General features: G+C 38.5%; 1 protein-coding gene across 1 annotated transcript; it reads left to right on the forward strand.

The window, feature by feature from the left end:
- The first annotated feature begins 4,325 nt into the window (after window positions 1–4,325).
- On the forward strand, window positions 4,326–5,063 carry LOC141663652 (uncharacterized). The gene is made up of 2 exons (XM_074469445.1): window positions 4,326–4,504; window positions 4,639–5,063. The coding sequence occupies exons 1-2, from the start codon at window positions 4,334–4,336 to the stop codon at window positions 5,002–5,004; spliced, it is 537 nt and encodes a 178-aa protein (XP_074325546.1). The 5' UTR covers window positions 4,326–4,333; the 3' UTR covers window positions 5,005–5,063.
- Window positions 5,064–19,872: the final 14,809 nt, after the last annotated feature.

The following is a 19,872-nucleotide window of genomic DNA, read 5'->3' on the forward strand; positions in this document are numbered from 1 at the left end:
TTCAACAAAAAAAAAATTGGATCTTCTGCGATTAAATTTGTCAAGAGGTTTTTGGAAGAAATGAGGGAACAGGAGGAAGAACAGTAATGCTAGACTCACCCCGCAGTCAACATATCAAAAAAGTTTGTAAAGACAAATGACTAGAAGCTACATTTAACTGACTAGAGATTGAAAACGGGAGTTGAATTAAAACCACCTACTTGAGGTGTTAATGTATATGTGTATTTTTAATGTCCAACTCACAGAGACCACTTGCTTTGTTTCTGCATTAGTAAGTAGAACCCTAACAGTCGCCATCTTGTCCTTGGAATTCATCCATTTCTTCAGTCTTTCTCTATCCTTTGCAATCAATCTGTTTTTTTTTTTTAATATTTTTGTAGAGCTATCGGACTTATATTTCATCCTAAAAATCAACTTTAATCCGAAAGTTATAAAAACCATTTTGGATTGCTGACAGCTTATTTGTAAGCTTGATGCTCTGCAACATTTGCAGATATACGATGATTACTGCTGACAACGAAAAATGTAATTCGCTTGAGTACATAGAAGGTGAAGATGGTGATGATGAAACCTACATTCATTGGCATTAATATGGATTAAATTAGGAGTCGACTTACCTTGTGACCTTTTCTGGTGGTAAAATATCAGACTAGTACGTCTTTGGTGATAACATGCATAATTGATAACTGAGTCTAAGATATACATGTACAAATACTGAAATTTTGTAATGAACAATCTCTCTGAAAAAATATTAAGTACTTGATCTTTGTAATTCTCGCCCTTTCCACCCACCATATCGACAACTAACCAGAAACCGGATCCTTCTCCCTTGGCGTGATTGAGCAAGCCTTGTTTAGTGTAATTATATTGTGTTCTTCTGGGAGCTCTTATTAGCACTTTCTTTCCTGTAGTTGCTGGTTCTACTACTATTTCCTGTGATTTCTAAAGAGCTGCAGCTTTATTAAAATTAGATGAAATGTTAACACAACTGCATTGCCTTTTATCTTGTCTCAGGATTTCTACACTCTGATGTTTTAGCAATCCTTATTCAATCCATTTACAACTCAATAAGCTATTCATTACTTTGACACTTCCTCTACATTTACAGTCATACCATCTTATGCACCTAACCAGTTTGAAGAGTAATTATTATTAATCAAGTGGCCCAAAAGTCCAAACATCCACCAATATTTCATATTCACCACTGTTATTAATTTACATGTTTATATACAATTTGAGTAAAGAAATTAACTGGTCAGTTGACTAGTTGTTTATATCAAATATATTAATAATTCTAAACAAGAATAGATGAATGTATACATAACTTGTGAACACGGACATGAGAACTAAAAGAAAAACTTTGTGCAGTTGGTAGGAAAACCAAGAAGCTCCATGCACCTAAACACGGCTCCCAAAAGCCAAGCAATAGAAACACACTTATATATTGCCCTACTTACTTTATCAACACCAAAAACCTTCCATTATACTTGTTCAAAGCAAACATGGAAAGCATTTCAGAAGCACCATTAAAGTTATCCATGCCATTGCCAAGAGAGACTCTTGTTGCACTGAACCCAAAGATAAGGATTATTCATGTATTACCGCCTACAATTATACAGACAGATGTTTCAAATTTTCGAGAAATGGTTCAGAGACTCACAGGAAAACCAAAACCTGCTAGCATTGAACCAAAAAAAAAACTACAAGACTGGGATTCTGATAACAAGAATACGAAGAAAGAATGGAAAGTTTTGTATCGTCAAAGCAGTTTTGGTACTGAATATTTTGATGGATTTCTCGAATTGGAGGATGGCTTGTTTGAACAAGAGTAAGAGAAAGTATCTGCATTCCTTTAATTCCTTCAAATTCAATGTTTACATTTGTAATGGTTCTAAATATGAGCCCTGTGACTCTGTAAAATTAGAATTTCGATCAAATCACACATAATAATTTCTTTATTGATATTTTAATTTTCCAATCTTTTACAAGTATGACAAATATGTTCTATTTAAAGGGAGTCCCAAATGGGCTTTCTCCCTTCCCATTGGGCCTCTATTGGGCTGTTCATTACAAATTAATATCCTCTAGTCCTATCTAATATTTTCATTTCAAGTATCCTATTCTCAGGCCCAACATTTATCTCGCGCGAACATAATTGCAATATCTTTAGATTTGATGTTTGGATTTCTAATTACATCTGCTTACACAAAGACAAAAATAACTAGTAATAATGAAAGAATGATGTGATTAAAAATTTTGATTAATTCTTATTTTTATTTTTAATTTACACATATTTTATATTATTATTATTGATTTTTAGAAGACGGCATGGGGCAAGAATAAAAAATAATCGGGAGTTTGTGTTAATTTTGAATATGGGGAGTCTCTTCAACTTCCCTTCCTCGTACTAAAGGAAAACCGCAGTATTTGAAGAGTTGCAGTTTCTCTCCATTATCTCCTCAGCATCTGTAAGTCTTCTTTTCACTTATTTTGTTCTTAGTTTAATCGCAAGTCTTCATCTTTTAGGTTATTAACTTCGTCGGGATTCTAGAGTCTTGATCGTTCCGGTTTTTTTATTTGTTCAATCATCCATCCGGTTCTTGATTTAATTTATATGGCCGATCTAGGTTCCTCCTCCTCTAAAACCAATCCTTTTCGAAATCCCGAAAAGCGTCCCTTAGAAGAAGGTGATGAACAATCGATTATAAATTTAGATAACTTAGAGATTTCAAATTTGGATTCTTGCAAATCGTTTGATTTTATGAATGAGGAAGAACTTTTTCCTGATACTGAGATGTCCCTCAAGGTTTCTCCCCCCTTAAGCCCCCGTACTCTAGCTTATAGGGAGAGAGTTCTTGAAGAGAGTCGAGAATTGGGGATCCTTGATTTCCCTCGCGGATGTAGTCTCGACTACATTAGCCACTTCTCTAATCACAAATTAAATATGACTAAGTTAGGTTCTTGGGTCGACTCAAAAAATGGGTATAGGTTACGGATCCCGACCGCCGATGATAGAATGTGGGTGATGTCGGAAATTGGGACGCAAGGTGTGCCGCTGATTATTTTTGAATATGGTCTTAGGCTCCCGATGCATCCCTTCCACTTAGCCATGTACGAGGCTATAGGCTGTGGTATAGCACAACTGTCCCCTAACTCCGTCGCCCAGATTAGCGGTTTTATAACCCTATGTAACGAGCGAGATCGGATCCCTTCTGTAAAGTTGTTCTTTTCTATATATTCTATTAGATATCATAATGGACAAGTGTATTTTGATACTCAAAGTAAGCGCCCTAAGATTGTTAGTGTCAAGTCTTCTAACTCAGGTTATCACCCTAAGTGGGTGTATATAGGTGGGAAAGATTTGGAATTTGTTAGACCTTGTCGGAAAGTTACCCAATCGACCCTCGAGTATCTTAACAATCTTGACAAGTATGATGCTACATATCTCGACGGGTTCCAGGGGTCGAGGCCCATTTATACTCACAATGATTTGAAAGACTGTAAATTTTTAGAGGATCATCATCGTAAGAAATTGTTATTTAAAATTTGGGGAAAGATTATTATATATCTTTATTATTATTATTTTTCTTTCAATCCTTATTTTTAATGGCTCGTTTTCCCTTAACAAATAATTTCTTGTTTCAGTCTCAGGCGCGTCCTTGAAGCGGTTGTTAGAGGGCCGCTTTTCGGTTGAGATGGACAAAGCCATGATGATGCTGGTGAAGAAATCAAAGGCCGGTGCTATTGATATGCCGAGGGTAGATGAGAATATTTCTTCAAGAACTATTTCCATCGAGCTTTTAGACGATCGTGGGAACAAAGTTGTTGGAGGTTCCGAGCGTGTGGCTTGTGAAGGGATTGGAAATTCTTCCCGAAAGAGATCAAGGAGTGGAGCTGTTGAGGCCTCCGAGGCTGTTGGAAAGAAGGTTTGTGAAGATGTCGTGGGAAGCAGTATAAACAAGATCATAACACTGATTGGAAACCGAGGGATTATGCTCCCTACAGTCGACGCAGAGGCGTGTAAAGAGGTTGTTCAAGTTGAGATTCGACCCTCTGAGAGGTGGACTGGTGGTTCGCCTGTTCCTCTGCGGGATTTTCAAGTTTTCAATCTTCCCCAGGATTCCAGTGCTTACGCAAAGAGGTCCAGGAATGAACTTGTTGACCGATGTCTAGGGAGAGTTGGAAGGGTACGTATGTTATTTTTCACTATTATCTTATTGTGTATTCACTTGTCTTATTTATAAATTTGTGCTTACAGATTCCCCTTTTCCTTGTATTGACTTAAACATCTTCCCTGATTTTGTTTATATTTTGGCAGTATTTGTCCGACATCATGCATATTCTTGAAGAGTATAGAGCTGATGAGAATAAGAGCTCTCCTTCGAAGGTCGAGGAGGAGCGAAGCTTACTGAAGGGTGAGAAGAAGAAATTGGAGAAAGATCTAAGTAAGGTCAAAGGCCGTGTTATCGAGATTTTGAAGGCGAGTTCTGAATACCGGACCAAGGTATGTTATTGAATTGTCTTTTAACGATTAACATATATTTCCCGATTGGCATCCCTTACGCTTTCTTTTAAAATATACTTTTAAGTATATATATACTCATTTTATAGATGCGTATTTTGCTTTGTTAAACGTAGATAAATGACTTAGAGCTATCAAATGATCGTCTTAAGAAGGAATTAGAAGGTGTCGGGATTCGGGCAAAGAAAGTGGACGAGTCGCTGGTCGTGGAGACAAAAAGGCGCGAGGCTCTAGAGGCTGAAGTTACCACTCTTCGTGAGAAGAATGATTCGTTGGAAACAGAAAATTTGAACTTGAAATTGGAAGTGGAGAAGGGGGTCGAGGAGATAGTTGGGGCCCTTGGTGATGGGTACGGGCGTTTTGTTAAGAGGATGGAGGCTGCTGGCTTCGACGTGTCTGGTCATGGCTTTGCAGAGTACCTCCGGGATTATGCTGAGGAGCATAAAGAGGACGAGGCCGATGGTGTACCTGTCGACCCTTGAAGGCGAGGGATGCCTCGTTAATGATGTAACTTCAGATATTGGTTTAATTTGGTTGGATATTTATGGTTTGCATTTTGATGAAAATACTTTAGTCTTCTCTTCTAAGATGATGATTTACAGTCTTACTGCTGTGAGTGTTTTGATTTGTTGTTAATGGTTTAACTTTTCCGTAATATTATTTTGTTATATAAATTTCATAACTTTGTTTTTGTCTTAAAAAACTTTTTAATTTTTATGCGACTCTTGTTACTCGTCTTTGGTTTGGTATTTGAATTTCATAACTTAATGTATGCATTTTTCTTTGACCTTTGTTGCTCGTCTTTGTTTGGTTTTTTTTACTATGTCACTCTTTGGCGACATAAGATGTCTTGATTTGCTGGTTCCTGTTATCTTCAGACTTAAAATTTACTCATAAGTAACATTTTTCATTGATAAATAGCAAAGAATTTTTTTTTAATTTAACGGGGATCTCATATCAACCCCTTTTCGTTAAAACTAATTCATATAGTCTAAATTGACTTTCTTGTTTTCATTCTCATAACTTAAACAACTTAACTACTGATAAAATTTCTTCAAGTGAATAGCGTTCCAAGCAATTTTAAGAGGGGTACCGTCGAGCATCGAAAGCCGATATATCCCTGGTGCAACGACCCCTGTCACTTAATACGGTCCCTCCCACGGGGCCTTGAACTTCCCTGTTATAGTGGGTTGGGATGCTGCCGACTCTCGAAGGACTAAATCCCCAACGGAGAACTGTTTAACTTTTACTTTCTTGTTAAAGTAGGCTGTTGTGCGCGCTTGTTGTTGAAGAACTCTTTTTGATGCTTCGTCTCTGACTTCTTCCATAAGAACATTGTGGAGCTGAATTCCTTCTCGCGATGCTTCAGGGTCAAAATACTCGACCCTTGAAGAATTGAGAGACACTTCGACGGGAGAGACATCTTCCAAGCCAAAAGCCATTTTGAAAGGAGATATTATTGTTGAACTCCTAGGGGTCGTTCTGTAAGACCAGAGAATATTTGGCAATTGATCGACCCATGGCCTTGGTAACTCATCGACCCTTTTCTTGAGTCCTTGTAGGATTATTCGATTAGAAACTTCAACTTGTCCGTTGGCCTAGGGATAAGCTACCGATGACTTGATGTGTTTTATCTTGAGTTGCGAAAGTGTTTCTGTGAACTTCTCTCCCACAAATTGGGTTTCGTTGTCAGTAATAACGATTCTTGGTATCCCAAATCTGAACACAATGTATTCCATCAAAAATTCAATCATCTCCTTCTCGCGAATCTTGAACAGAGGTTTAGCCTCGATCCATTTTGTTGCATAGTCGACAACCACGACAATGTATTGGGCCTGATTCTTAGATTTTGGGAAAGGGCCCACGACGTCAATGCCCCACTGAAAGAAAGGGCATGGGTTGATGACCAGAATCATTTCCACCGAGGATTGATGAGACACCGTCCCGTATAACTGACATGACTTACATTTCCGTACAAAATTTTCACAATCACTTCGTATTGTAGGCCAAAACAGACCTTGCCTCACCATCTTAAGGGCTAAGTTTTTACCCCCTAGATGGTCCCCACAGATTCTAGTATGGACTTCAACCATCAATATGTTAGACTCTTCTGGCCCTAAGCATCGAAGCAGTGGTTCTACAAGACCGCGAGGATATAACTTGTTTTCTAGTACACAATAGTTCTTTGCCTTGTATGATATAGATCTAGCTTCACCTTTATCTTGTGGCAGCTTGTTCTGCAAAATGTATTCCAAGATAGGTTGACGCCAATCTGTAGTAGAAGAGATTTCATTGACTTTCAGCATGTCAGAGGACGAACAATCCATATCAATAGAGGTGACCCTTCTTTCCTCGACATAAATTGCCTCTGTCATTGTGACAACAGACGATGCTAATTTGGACAAGGCGTCGGCCCATTGGTTGTTTTCCCTACAAATGTTCTTGATCATCCACGACGAAACTTTCTCCAGCAAGGACGTAGCCAGTTTCAAATATGTCAATATTCGAGCATCGTGCGCCTTGAATTCACCTTGTAACTGTTTTGCGACAAGCTGCGAATCGCCAAATATTTCTAAAATTTTCACCTCCAACTCAGTCGCTAGGCGCAACCCTGCTAACAAAGCTTTATACCCGGCTACATTGTTTGTTACTGGGAATGAGAATTTTAAATCCTGTTGTGTTTTGAAGCCCTCTGGACTGATTAAAATGACACCTGCGCCCCCTGATGATGACGTTGACGATCCGTCGATGTAAAGAGTCCAAGCCTTTTATGGAAATGATGTTTCTTCAGTTATAGGATTGTCAAATTTGTATTCTACGACAAAATCTGATAAGATTTGGGATTTCACTGCACTCCATGGTAGATATTCAATGTGAAATTGGCTGAGTTCCACCGTCCAAGTGGCGAGGCGCCCTGTCATGTATGGTTTGTGCAAGATACGCTTCAGAGGTTGATCAGTCATAACTTTTATCAGACGGTCTTGGAAATAGTGACGGGGCTTTCTGCTTGCTACAACGAGAGCATAAACTAGTTTATCCACATGTGGATAACGAATTTCAGCGTCTTTTAGAGTATGGATGACGTAGTAAACTGGGGCTTCATGTCCCTCAACATATTTGACCAAAACAGAGGCTACCGACCCATCGGAGGCTGAGATGTATACTTTCAGAGTTTCACGAGGCAATGCTCTTGCTAAAACTGGTAGGCTTATCAAAAAAGTTTTCAACACTTCAAAGCTTTCTTTATATTGGTCATCCCATATCAACTTCTTGTTCTTTGAAGCTTCTTTGATAACTTTGAAAAGGGGACTACATTTTTTAGAGGCATGTGGTATGAAGTGCCGAAGGGCCGTTATGCAACTTGTGAGACGTTGAACCTCTTTAATGGTCGACGGGTCTTTCATATCTGATATGGCTTTAATTTGCGAGGGGTCAGCCTCGATCCCTCGTTGGGAGACGAGAAATCCTAAGAATTTTCCAGATGTTAAGCCAAAAGAACATTTTAACGGATTCAACCACATGTTACTACGGCGAATGTACTCGAAGGTCTCTCGAAGATCGATGGCATGACGGCTTGAAAATTTTGACTTGGTTATCATATCGTCGACATACACCTCGAGATTCTGACCCAACTGATTTTTAAATATTTCATCCATCATGCGCTGAAATGTTGCACCAACATTGATTAACCCAAAATGCATGTTCCGATAAGCAAAGACCCCTCGGTGTGTGAAAAACGTCGTTTGTTCCCAATCTTGATCATCCATCCTAATTTGGTTATATCCTGAGAACGTGTCCATGAAAGACAGCAGTTCATGACCGGCCGTTGCATCGATAAGTTGATCTATATTCGGCAAAGGATAATAATCCTTAGGACATGCTCTGTTGAGATCGGAGTAATCGACGCACATTCGCCATTTCCCATTACTTTTCTTTACCAGGACGACGTTAGAAATCCATGTAGGAAATTTTACCGGCTCAATGAAACGGGCTGCTAAAAGCCGATCAAGTTCTTCATCTATTGCTCGACGATTTTCCTCTGAGAATGTGCGCTTCTTTTGCTTAATAGGATTCTTTTGGCGGTCGACGTGTAGGGAGTGTCTCGCTACGACAGTCAGAATTCCAGGATTGTCGGATGGTGACCATGCAAATATATCTGAGAATTCCTGAAGCAGCCTTGTTAATTCATCTTTAATCTGAGGATCTAGATCTTTTCCCACTTTAACCGCTTTACCCCGGGAATGCTCATCTACAGCCACATCGACCGTTTTACCGACAAGTGAAAATGAAGGATCCCTGGGGATGTCGATGTTGCTACTGGGGTCTATCTGAATGACCTCGTTGATAGTTTGAGAATCACTATCTTGCTTCTTGGGCACGATGGTAGTAAAGTAGCATTGTCTCGACACCGCTTGGTCGCCACACATCTCCCCTAATCCAAACTCGGTCGGAAATTTCATCTTCAAATGGGGAATCGACGTAATGGCTTCCAATGCCGAGATTATCGTTCGGCCTAGAATGGCGTTGTGGCTTGAGTTTGCACTGATTACGTGGAACTTAACTATTTTCCATACTTGGCAAGGCATCGTGCCGAAAAGTACCGGCAAGTCAATTGTTCCAACAACTTTTACCTCGTTACCCATAAAGCCGTAAAAAGGCGAATGGGTATTTTCTAGTTTTATGTCCCCTGTGTCCATTCGCGCTAAGGCGTGATGATAAAGGATGTCGACTGAACTACCATTATCGACAAGGATCTTTTTTACCATATTAGTGCCGATTTTGGCGGTGATAACTAGCGCATCTTGATGACCTCTTATGATATTTGGAGAATAATCCTCATCTGAGAAGGATATGATGAGAGAAGGAGATTGTTTGTATTTCTTGGGACACTGAGGGTTAACATTACACACCTCTCAGGCGTAAGACTTTCGAGAGTTATTTGACATGCCTCCGGCGGCGTAACCCCCGAAGATTACATCGACTACTTTGTCGTCTTGTCTTTGCTGAGTCTGGCCCTGTCCTTCAATATAATGGACGAAATGGCCTTTTCTAATTTTGGATTCAATGAGATTGCTTAGTTGGTAGCATTGTTTGTGGTGTGTCCCATATCTTCATGATAGTCACAGTATCGAGAACTCGGAGGACGTTCCGGCTTCATCAGCCTCGGGGGTCGAAAATCAGGTTCTGTCTTTAAAATTGCCAAAATTGTTGCTTTATCGACTGTGAGTTTGGTAAACTCTTTGTATTTTCTGTCATGTGGCTGCCATTTTCTATCTAAAATAGATTGTCGCTCATATTCTTGAGCTCTCGAGGTTTGGCGTTCTTCTCTTCCAACATCTCTTCTCGGCGATGAACGTCGAGGGATTTGGAGTCATACCTTCGAGGTTTCGGAGATCGGGGGCTATGAGTTCTTGACCTGTCATACTTGTAACTAGAGCGTCGTGGATATCTTATGCTACCCACTGCTTCTTGGAGTGTCATTCGATGTTCAACAATTTGGAATGCTGCATGAAGATGTTGGGGATGTTTTTCTATGAGCACTTTTAGAAAATACCATGTCGGCTTCCATCGATGCCTGCTTCTTAATAGTTTACCGCCAAAGGTTCCTCTAGGTCAGTTATCTCAGATATAGCTTGACGAAAGCGGCCTAAATAGCTTCTCAGGGATTCGCTAGGTCTTTGTCGCATCGTAATCAAAGATGCTGTAATTTTGCCCCCTTTGTAATTGCTTGAAAATCTTGTCTGAAATTTAGTCTTCAATGCAGTCCAAGAGTCGATCGACCTAGACGGGAGATTGTTATACGAACGTAGGGCTGTGCCCTGTAAGCATGTAGAGAAAAAATGGCAACGGGCGACTTTTGAGTGTCCGTAAAATGCCATTCGACCGTCATAGGTGTTAAGGAAACCCGATGGATCGGTTGATCCATCAAATTGATCGAGTGCTGGAGTTTTTAAAGTCCTGTGTATCTTAGCTTTTTCGATGTTTCGAGAGAGAGGGTTTTCCACAGGGGCTTTGAATCTTGATTGAGTTTTAACTAGATCACGTAACTGATCCATATCTTCCTGCATTTTCAGGAACTCCTCTTGTGATATCGAGTATGTTGACATCGAACCTTGCGGGGTTCCTCCTGAAGAGACTGTCTTGGGGAGTGGGGGTTTTGAAATATAGACTCAGTAGACACTTCCTCTTCATCATAATAGTATTCCTCATCGTCCTCCGACAACTCCAGATAACCGAGTTCCTCATCACCTCCTTCCTTAATCGACGCCTGTTCTAACTTCTGCTGCAAAAGTTGAATTTCTCTTATTTTCTCTAGCTTTGCCTCTAATCTTTTGGTTTCCGCCTCTAACATCTTGAGCTCTTCATCCGAGCCTTCCATACCTTCTATCTCTTGCTCTCGTAACAGCTTCTTCTGTTTCAATTTTTGTAAATGCAATCTAGAATCACTAGAGAGCACCTGCTTTCCCTTTTCAGTTAAAACACGAGAGCGAGTATCCTTAACGATCCTCTTCTTATGTTTGACTGGTGGTCTCTATACCTGAGAACCCTCAGGTGGGGGGTTTTCCTCCACCGGAAATATCCGTCTTGGCTTGAGGGTCGACGGTGCTTCATCTTTTTCCACTAGAGCAACATGTTCTGATTTATGAACAGTTTGAATTTCAGCAGTGTTTCCACATTTCTATGGATCCGCCTCTTCAATAATCATGTTGGAGTATAAAATTTAAGAGCTCCTTCTAGCGCCAAATGATGGTTCTAAATATGAGCCATGTTATGTGAGGAACGATCTCTTTATTGATACTTTAATTTTCCAACCTTTTACAAGTAGGGCAAATATGCTCTAGTTATAGGGAGTCCCAAATGGGCTTTCTCCCTTCCCATTGGGCCTCTATTTGCCCGTTCATTACAAATTAATGTCCTCTAGTCCTATCTAATATCTTCACTTCAAGTATCCTATTCTCAGGCCCAATAATTTGCATTTTTTAGCTGGTGTCACACCCCAACTTTAACAAAAGAACTATACGAATAATTACAATAGTTCTCAAAAATAAATAAATACAACCGAAACCAAGACCTTACAGTTTAGGGTTTGGAACAGCCCAACACTACTAACTATTACAACTGATTCAACCCAAGTCCTCACACAAAACGACCTCTAGACTACCTGAGCTCGAACATACGAATCGGTATCACAAGTCTTACGCGCGGTCTGCTTGAACCTAACCATATCTGCTAGCTGAAATATCAGGGTGAAAACAAGTAGTGAGCCAAATGCTCAACAAGTGCTATACAATACATAAAACAAAAATGAAAGGATAACAGTGTAAATGAAAGATCTAATAATAACAAGAGATAAACTTTCAGGGTGATGGCATCATTTACTTGTAACAAAATAATTAAGAATCCTTTCTTTATCAAATCCATTTTATGACGCTACGAATTATAGTCGGTGATCAGCCGCGAAGTAATCCCGAACCTCGCTTGGTTCTTAACAATCTAATGGGATCCCTAGGCATCTTTTAAGCCTAACATAATAAGTGTGAAAGGGACTTGCGTCTTAGCCCAATTCACCAATCTCAAGGAAAACATTCTTTTATTTGAAGAGCAATTAACATTTTATAAAAATTGATGTCAAGGAGAACTTTACAAAGATCTATACAAAGGGTTTAATCATCAATCAAGGATTTTGAGTTAAGAAATCTTATCAGAATGATTTGACTTCTCACTAGCAGGGTTTTCAAGGATAGTCAGCAATGGTCTGATAACCAAGGAAGAAAGTATTGAAAAAGAATCATAGCGTTATTTCACAAGATAGAGGTTTCACAATTGAGGGTTATATATGGGATATATCTAGTGACAAAAATTGGGTATGATTGAATAGTATAAAAGAACTAGGTCAACTAGGTTCAATGAAGTGGTTCCAGATAAGACATAGGTTTTAAAATATAAAGAAGGTAAGCATCAGCTCAAAGTATAGCAGAGCATCATGTTTTAGGAGTAAGAATAAAATTATCAAGCAATCATGAACAACTTTAAGGAATCACTGACTTTTAGGTGTCAAGATAAGGTTACTTATACAGGGATTGATATCACAATTACTTTGGGTATACTAGAATGGTATGACCCTTGTATCACTTGCATGGCGATCTCAAGTAAAGTTAAACTACTTGCAGTGTACACAAAAAGATAGGTTGAAACACTTGCCTTGAGAAAGGCTTGACTTGACTGGCAGGTAGGAGCAACTGGAAGCTTTACTCGACTTTAATGGAAAGTTTACCCTCATCTCGAGATCCTACACAAAAATAAAAATAACCTCATTTTAATATACTCTCACCAATTCGACCTATTTATAAACCGAAATTAAGCACCTTGGCACTTAGGCCTATATACACACATATTTACAAACACCTTTTACGCATAATAGTTCACATAACCACATATGCTCACACAACACATTTCAGTATAAAATAATATAACACACATTATATTGCATCACTAAGCTTGGATGATCTCACTCCACTTGCTTAAGCCACTTAGTCGCTAAAATAGTCAAAACTCATAATATTGACCTCCTAACTCGAAGTGCCTTTTCTAAACCATCAAGTTCCCATTGACCCTGACTTAGGCCTTTCACTCTACTGACCTTATACTATCTTACAACTATGGTGGTCAACCTAGGCCTCACTCATAAGTGCTCTAAAATTACGTGATAAGTGAATGTACTCATTATAGTGATTTCAGGATGACATCTATGGTTTCTTGGGTGCATTTGACACCCTTACGCTTCAAGTTTACCTCTAAAACTTCTACACTAGACTCTTATGATCATAAGGCAACTCCCAAACTTGGTGTGGCTCAAGGGCCTAGCTTGGTCCTCTATAGACCTAAGCTTAAAGTCCAAGTTTCCCCTATTTTCTGGACAGAAAAGGGTCCTGATTTGAACTAATTTATGACACATGATTCTAACTCAATTCCTATGAACTATGGCTGGAAAAACTCCTCTGACACTCCCTATAACTAGGGCCAAACAGGTCCTAATGAGGGCATACCTATGACATGGTCAAAACTCCCAATTTCTAAGTTATAGCAAAATTGTCCCATGCTGGACATATTTATTGTTTTCACTCGTGCAACTAACCAAACAACCTACAAACCTATAACAAACACCTAAAACCTAAATTATACTCAAAAGGACAAAGAGTATGAAATAGGGGACCTAGTGTTGTTATAGGTATTCCCTTGGAAAGGATTGATGAGGTTTGGAAAGAAAGGAAAGTAAGTCCATGAATTGTTGGACCCTTGGATATACTAAAACATATTGGGAAGTTAGCATACGAGCTAGCCCTACCCCCGAACCTGTAGCAAGTCATAACGTGTTCCACGTATCAATGTTAAGGAAGTATAATTCGGATGCCAGACAAATAGGGGCATATGAGCACATAGACACGCAACCCGACGTAACCTATATGGAGCAACCAGGAAGGGTTAGAGAGTGAAAAGGAACAAGTGCTTAGGAGAAGGGTTATTAAACTAGGCAGAGTTGGTGGTAGGACCACAATGTGGGAAAATTTACTCGAGAGTTAGAAAGTGCAATGCTAAGAGAGTATCCCTATTCATTTTCTATCTGATTCCGGGACGGAATCCTTTTAAGGAGGGGAGACTGTAATAACCCCAATTTTTTTGGAAATTTTTGAAACCCTTATGAATAGTGTTTTGCTGAATGAGAAAACTTTTCATGCCACACTATGTAGGGGTTCTGTTATTGGTCTTTTGGGATATTATTGGTACTCTATGTGGTATATAAGTGTATGTAAAGATCGTCAGAATCCAATTCCAAACACTTTGATTTTTCCCGGAAATCCACTAGATACGGAAAGAATTGAGTATAAGGTAACATGATAAAAAGGATTTAAATTAAAGGATTATAAGAAAGGATCATAAAAGGAATACAATATATTGAGAAAGATTAAGGGAACATAAGTAATAAGATCCCGGGTATGATCCCTCAAACGATAAACGAAAATGAAAGTTAGGCGAACCGTATAACAGATCAGTGGTCATTAAGCAAACAATTAGAAGCTAATCAAAGAGATTAGAAGGGATGATGACATAGCAATGTGATATAAGCATGACATAAGGGGAAGGAGATGTGGTTGATTTAAAACCACACAAAGTCAAGGCTAGAAAGGTAATTAACCAAAAAACAAAACAAAAAGCAACCAACCAAGCCAAAACATTTCATTTTCATCAAAAAACACAAAACCCCCATTTTCTTCATGAAGCTCTCGACCCCTTTTCTTAAAAAATGAAGATCCAAGCTCCACCACTTACTATTTAGCAAGGTAATTATCTAAGCTTCCCCATGGATAGTTACATACTTTCTATAAGTTTAAGCTTCTAATTCCAAGCCAATCTTTTTCTATAAATCATGGAAGAAGATGGTGAATAGTACTTTCTTGAAATTAATTTTTGTGTTCTTGATTTCTTTGAAAGAACAAGCTTGTAGGAGGTTAGATTAAGGCTTCCATGGGCATTTCAAGGATCTCTCATGGATTAAAAGCTCCAAGGAAGGTATAAACTCCAAACCCTAGCTTTGGTTTTGAGTAATTAGGAATGAATATGATTGATATAGTATATGTGAAGCATGAGGCTTGTTTGTTTAAAGTTTGGTTGAGTTTGTAGAGATTAGTTGGTTTTGTGGTGTTTTTGGAGTTGTAAATCTTGTTAATTAGTTAATGAACTTAAGTATAGCTTTTAGTTCATGTTTGAGGGTAGTATAAAGTTGATAATATTGAGTTGTTGGGGCTGTTGGAGTGTGTTTTGGATGGATGTTGGTTTTATGATTGATTTGGGGTTGATTGGTGGTTATTTTGGAATGGTTTAAATTTGGGAAATCGCGTAAACATAGCCGCCATAATGCCCGATTTACCGTAGACTGTTTTTGTTCTTAACATCAGAACCCTTGAACTCACTGTTAGGTTTTGACCATTGCCATGTTTAGATAGTTCATGTTACGAGCTTCGTTTTGATATGTGGTTCGTTTGATTCCGATGAACGGTTTAGGAGAAACGGCCGTTTTAAGTAACGACATTTCTCGAACGAACCCTTACCCCTCGCCTTACTTTGAAACATATGTTAATGACCTAAAAAGGGTTAATTAGTGTATGAAACAATTATGTTAAGTGTGTTAGGCAGTTAGTAAGACACTCGCGAAAGAATCGCCTTGAAACTCGTAATGGTTAAATTATTAAAAATGGTGGAGCCGAGGTACTCGAGTGACTTAAGAGAATCAGTAAGCGCAAAACGAGCGTTAGAGTCTGAGTTGGTTAGAGTATAGATTTATAAGTGACTTTGGTTTAATTCCAACTTATATGTTGTTTATAGGTTACCAGACTCGCCCCAAGCCATTTATAACCCCCAGTCGCTCAGGCAAGTTTTCTACCCGTTATACTGTTGTTGTGATGTATATGTGTATATGCATGATCTTGCGATAAATGCATACTTGTTATTAGCAAATTCTTGGGATATATTGTAGCATGTGATATGGTACATATGCATGCCTGTTTCGTATTCTTGCCATATATATCTGTTGGTTCAATTGATAATACCTATGCTAGAGAATAGCGGTAATTTGCATATACCCTTAGTATAGGGACCCAAAGGTGAAAGCATTTTCTAAAACCGGGAGTCGAGGATCCCGAGTAGATTTTATATATATATATATTTATATATATATATATATGGTTATAGTTTTCAAAACTATTAATCGAATAAGGTTTATTCGATAACTTTATTTTATTATTGAATATTATTTCGAATATTCATCCGAGGACTTATGACTCCTTTTATTTTATTAATTGAATATTATTTGAATATTCATTTGATGATGTATGACTCCTTTATTTTATTTAATGAGTATTATTTATAATATTCATTCGAGGTATTATGACTCCGCTTATTACTGAAATATATTCTTTATTTTATTAAAGAATAAGGTGTCAAGAATCAAACTTATTTTCGATTATTCAAATAAAGATAGTACTTTCATATAAGTATATCTTTAGTTATTTAATATCCATTTCAAGTATAAGTTTTAAAACTTCTACTTCGATTATTTTTATAAGGATTATCTTTCTGAGAATATTATTTAAATAATAATATTCAGATATTTTCTAATATATTGGGACTGATTTATTTTAATAAATCAGCAGTACTCCAAACATTCTTAAAAATGTTTTCGAGTCTTCAAAATGATTTTTAAAGTTAGAGTGGACCCCAAAACTCATTTTTTTTATATTTAAGATCTTCCTTTCAAAGGGGATTTAAATACTCGCTCAAAACCTGGGGGATCCAGCTCTGTGGTGCATTTTACATTCGCAACGTGGTTGCTGTTTTGAGAAAACAAATGAATTGATTACTTACCCAACGTTCGGGAAGTAAGCCCATCTAATTGAGTCGTCATAAGCGACAGGCCGGGGTACGGTCTATCAAAGTGTAAGTGACTGGGTGGCAGTCCATCAACGCGTAAGAGGCCGGGTGGCGGTCCAGCACAAGGTCCTTATGTGGCCAGGGTGATGACCGGTGGGGGATTCATCCATCTACTAGTAGAAAAGGTTACTTATTGGTATCTTTGCCTGATCAGCAAGATATCAGGTTTATGCCAAAATTCTTTCTTTTCCAAATTTATTGGATATTGCAATTCTGTTCATACTTTACATGACAGAGGTTTTCAGGAAATGTATGTATATATATAGGTGTATATATATATTGGGACTTAATGAAGTATATCATAACTTCATTTCCTTCAAAATATTTCAAAGATTGAATCTATTCAAGTCTTATCTTGTAGTCTCATCAGTGTGATGAACTTTTGAAACTAATTATAACTTGAACGGTGGTAGTTCAAGTAGTATTTGGAAAAGATATAAGTATATTGGAGTATCTTGTAACTTCATCTTTTAAACTTATATCTAGTAAATGATTATCTTATGCATGACAAAGATTTTCAGAAAAACATTGAGACAAGGTTAGAAATATGAGATCACCTTGCAACGATATTTTTATACAGTTATACACTGGAACTCTGTGTGTATTATGCAGGGAAGAGGACTTCCCATATTTTGAAAAGTATATATGTATATATATACTGAATATTTTGCGACTTCATCGCATTAAGATATCAACTTGGTTCATTTCTTTTGACCAAGACTTTCTTGAGTACTATGAGAAGGCTCATATATTGTTAATCATTATACATATTATTTTGGTGGGCTTGCTGCTCACCCTTGCTTTCTTCTTTCATCACACAACAACAGATAGAAAAGATGAACAAGACCAAGCTCCCGATTCGCAAGCGATTAGGAAACGTTCCGCAGTTTCCTATAGGCGTTGATGTCGCTGTAGCTGAGGTAGGAACTACCAATAGGCTAGGTTTTCAACTTATGATGTACCAGACTTATGTATAATTATGAATTGTAATAATGGCAAAGAAATGTAAATTTATTCAGAAACCTTTTAAGGTGTATTGACATATAATTGTGGAATAAAACGACTTGTGATTATTTTTGGATATCCATCTCTGAGACTATAACTTGTGGTGTGTGTGTTTATTGTGGGGTCACAGTACAGAGTAGTTGATTGTTTATTAAGATTGGGTGTTATTAAGAGAAATGGAACTCGTGACAACCCAGATCCCCGACCCCGGATTTGGGGTTGTTACAGAAGTGGTATCAGAGCTAAGCGTTATAAACCTCAGAGATGAAGTGACGTTAAGATAATAAGTACACTAAGATAAATAAGAACTCTTGCCAAGTTCATAGTCGGACTACCTAATGTAGTACTCACAGTTAAAACCCTTATGGGAACCCTTATAAATATCGTGATAGAAGCGTAGTTCGTTATCGTATATGGTAGCGGGACACCGAACCCTGAGGTTGAGGAGTAACAGCGCGATGATGTTTTATTACTAATTGGAGATCGGATTGTGGATCCGATAGAGCGTCCTAACGCAGGACCGGATGATGTTGATATTGAGGATGTAACGGTTGAGGAGGTTGTCCTAGAAGGGATTGTTGCTGAGGAGGATCCCGTGAAGGATCCTGACAAGAATGAATAAAGGACCACTGAGGAATTGATGACCATTGTTAGGGCAACTCCCAGAGGTAGGATTGGCCGGTCACTACCAGAGGTTCGTTCAAGTTTGTAAAGATAGTAGCCCCTTTAACGCGGCTTACTCGTAAGGCTGAGAAGTTTGAATGGACAGAGAGACGTGAGAATAGCTTTCAAGAAATGAAGCAAAGATTGGTGATGGCCCCTATGTTGGCATTGCCGGATGGAAAAAGGAGATTTTGTGATTTGTATTGACGCTTCGCATAAGGAATTAGGGTGCTTCTTATACAGCACAGCAAGGTAATCGCGTACGCGTCAAGAAAATTAAGGGAATATAAAATTCGATATCCCCACCTATGAGCTTGGGCTCATGGCAATAGTTTTGCCCTAAATATTGGAGGCACTACTTGTATGGAGAGAAGTGCGAGATTTACCTAAGCCATAAGTGCTCTAGTACATTTTTACGTAGAAAGAGCTCAACATACGCCAGAAGAGGCGGTTAGAGCTAATCAAGAATTAGGATTGGGAGATTCTTTATCATTCGGGGAAAGCCGATGTGGTGGCTGATGCCCTTAGTAAAAAAAAAGGAGAGACTCAAGATGATAAGGTCTTTGGGAGAGTTTATAAGAGATTTTGGAAATAGAAGTGAAGGTAACCGGAGCTGGTACCAAAAAGCTGTTTGAGATTGCTATGCGGTCTGAATTATTGGAAAATTTATTATTTTGCCAAGAAAAAGTGATGAATGAAGGAAGAGAGCCAACAATTAGATAAAAGATTAATACCGAGAAAGATGATAAGGGAATAATGAGATATTCCTACAGAATTTGGGTTCCAAATGTTCAAGAGCTTAAAGATGAGATCTTAGATAAAAGCTAGTTTGAGGAATAAGATTTAGAGCAAACCCTGAACGTGATAGTCAGGGAGGTCGCCATCAAGATAGAAGGAACCCGTAACATGATGAAGTGGAAAATGAGGATTTAAAATATGTAGGATGACCCCGATTATGGGGAGGAGGAGGCAATGTTCAGACTAAGGAAACAGAAGCCGAGTAAGGAAAGGAGACCCGAGACGGTACTCCTATACGAAAATTTATGGACCTTTCTAAAAAGAACTTAGACTATTATCCCCAACCACCACCTTGAGGAAACAACGTGGTAGGAAATTCTTTCATGACCTTTAAGTCGCTAAGCTCTCAGAGTTCCAAGGAACAGGTTGACCCAGTCGAGGCAAGAGCCTGGCTAAAG

The sequence above is a fragment of the Apium graveolens genome, chromosome 1 (genome assembly GCF_009905375.1).
Source record: "Apium graveolens cultivar Ventura chromosome 1, ASM990537v1, whole genome shotgun sequence".
Taxonomy (NCBI): domain Eukaryota; kingdom Viridiplantae; phylum Streptophyta; class Magnoliopsida; order Apiales; family Apiaceae; genus Apium; species Apium graveolens.

Excerpts from the sequence above, each read along its gene's own strand:
- LOC141663652 (XM_074469445.1), top strand. The coding sequence starts at position 4,334 with ATGCATATTCTTGAAGAGTATAGAGCTGATGAGAATAAGAGCTCTCCT. Across the intron at positions 4,505-4,638 it reads GTTCTGAATACCGGACCAAG|ATAAATGACTTAGAGCTATC; the intron begins GTATGTTATTGA and ends TGTTAAACGTAG.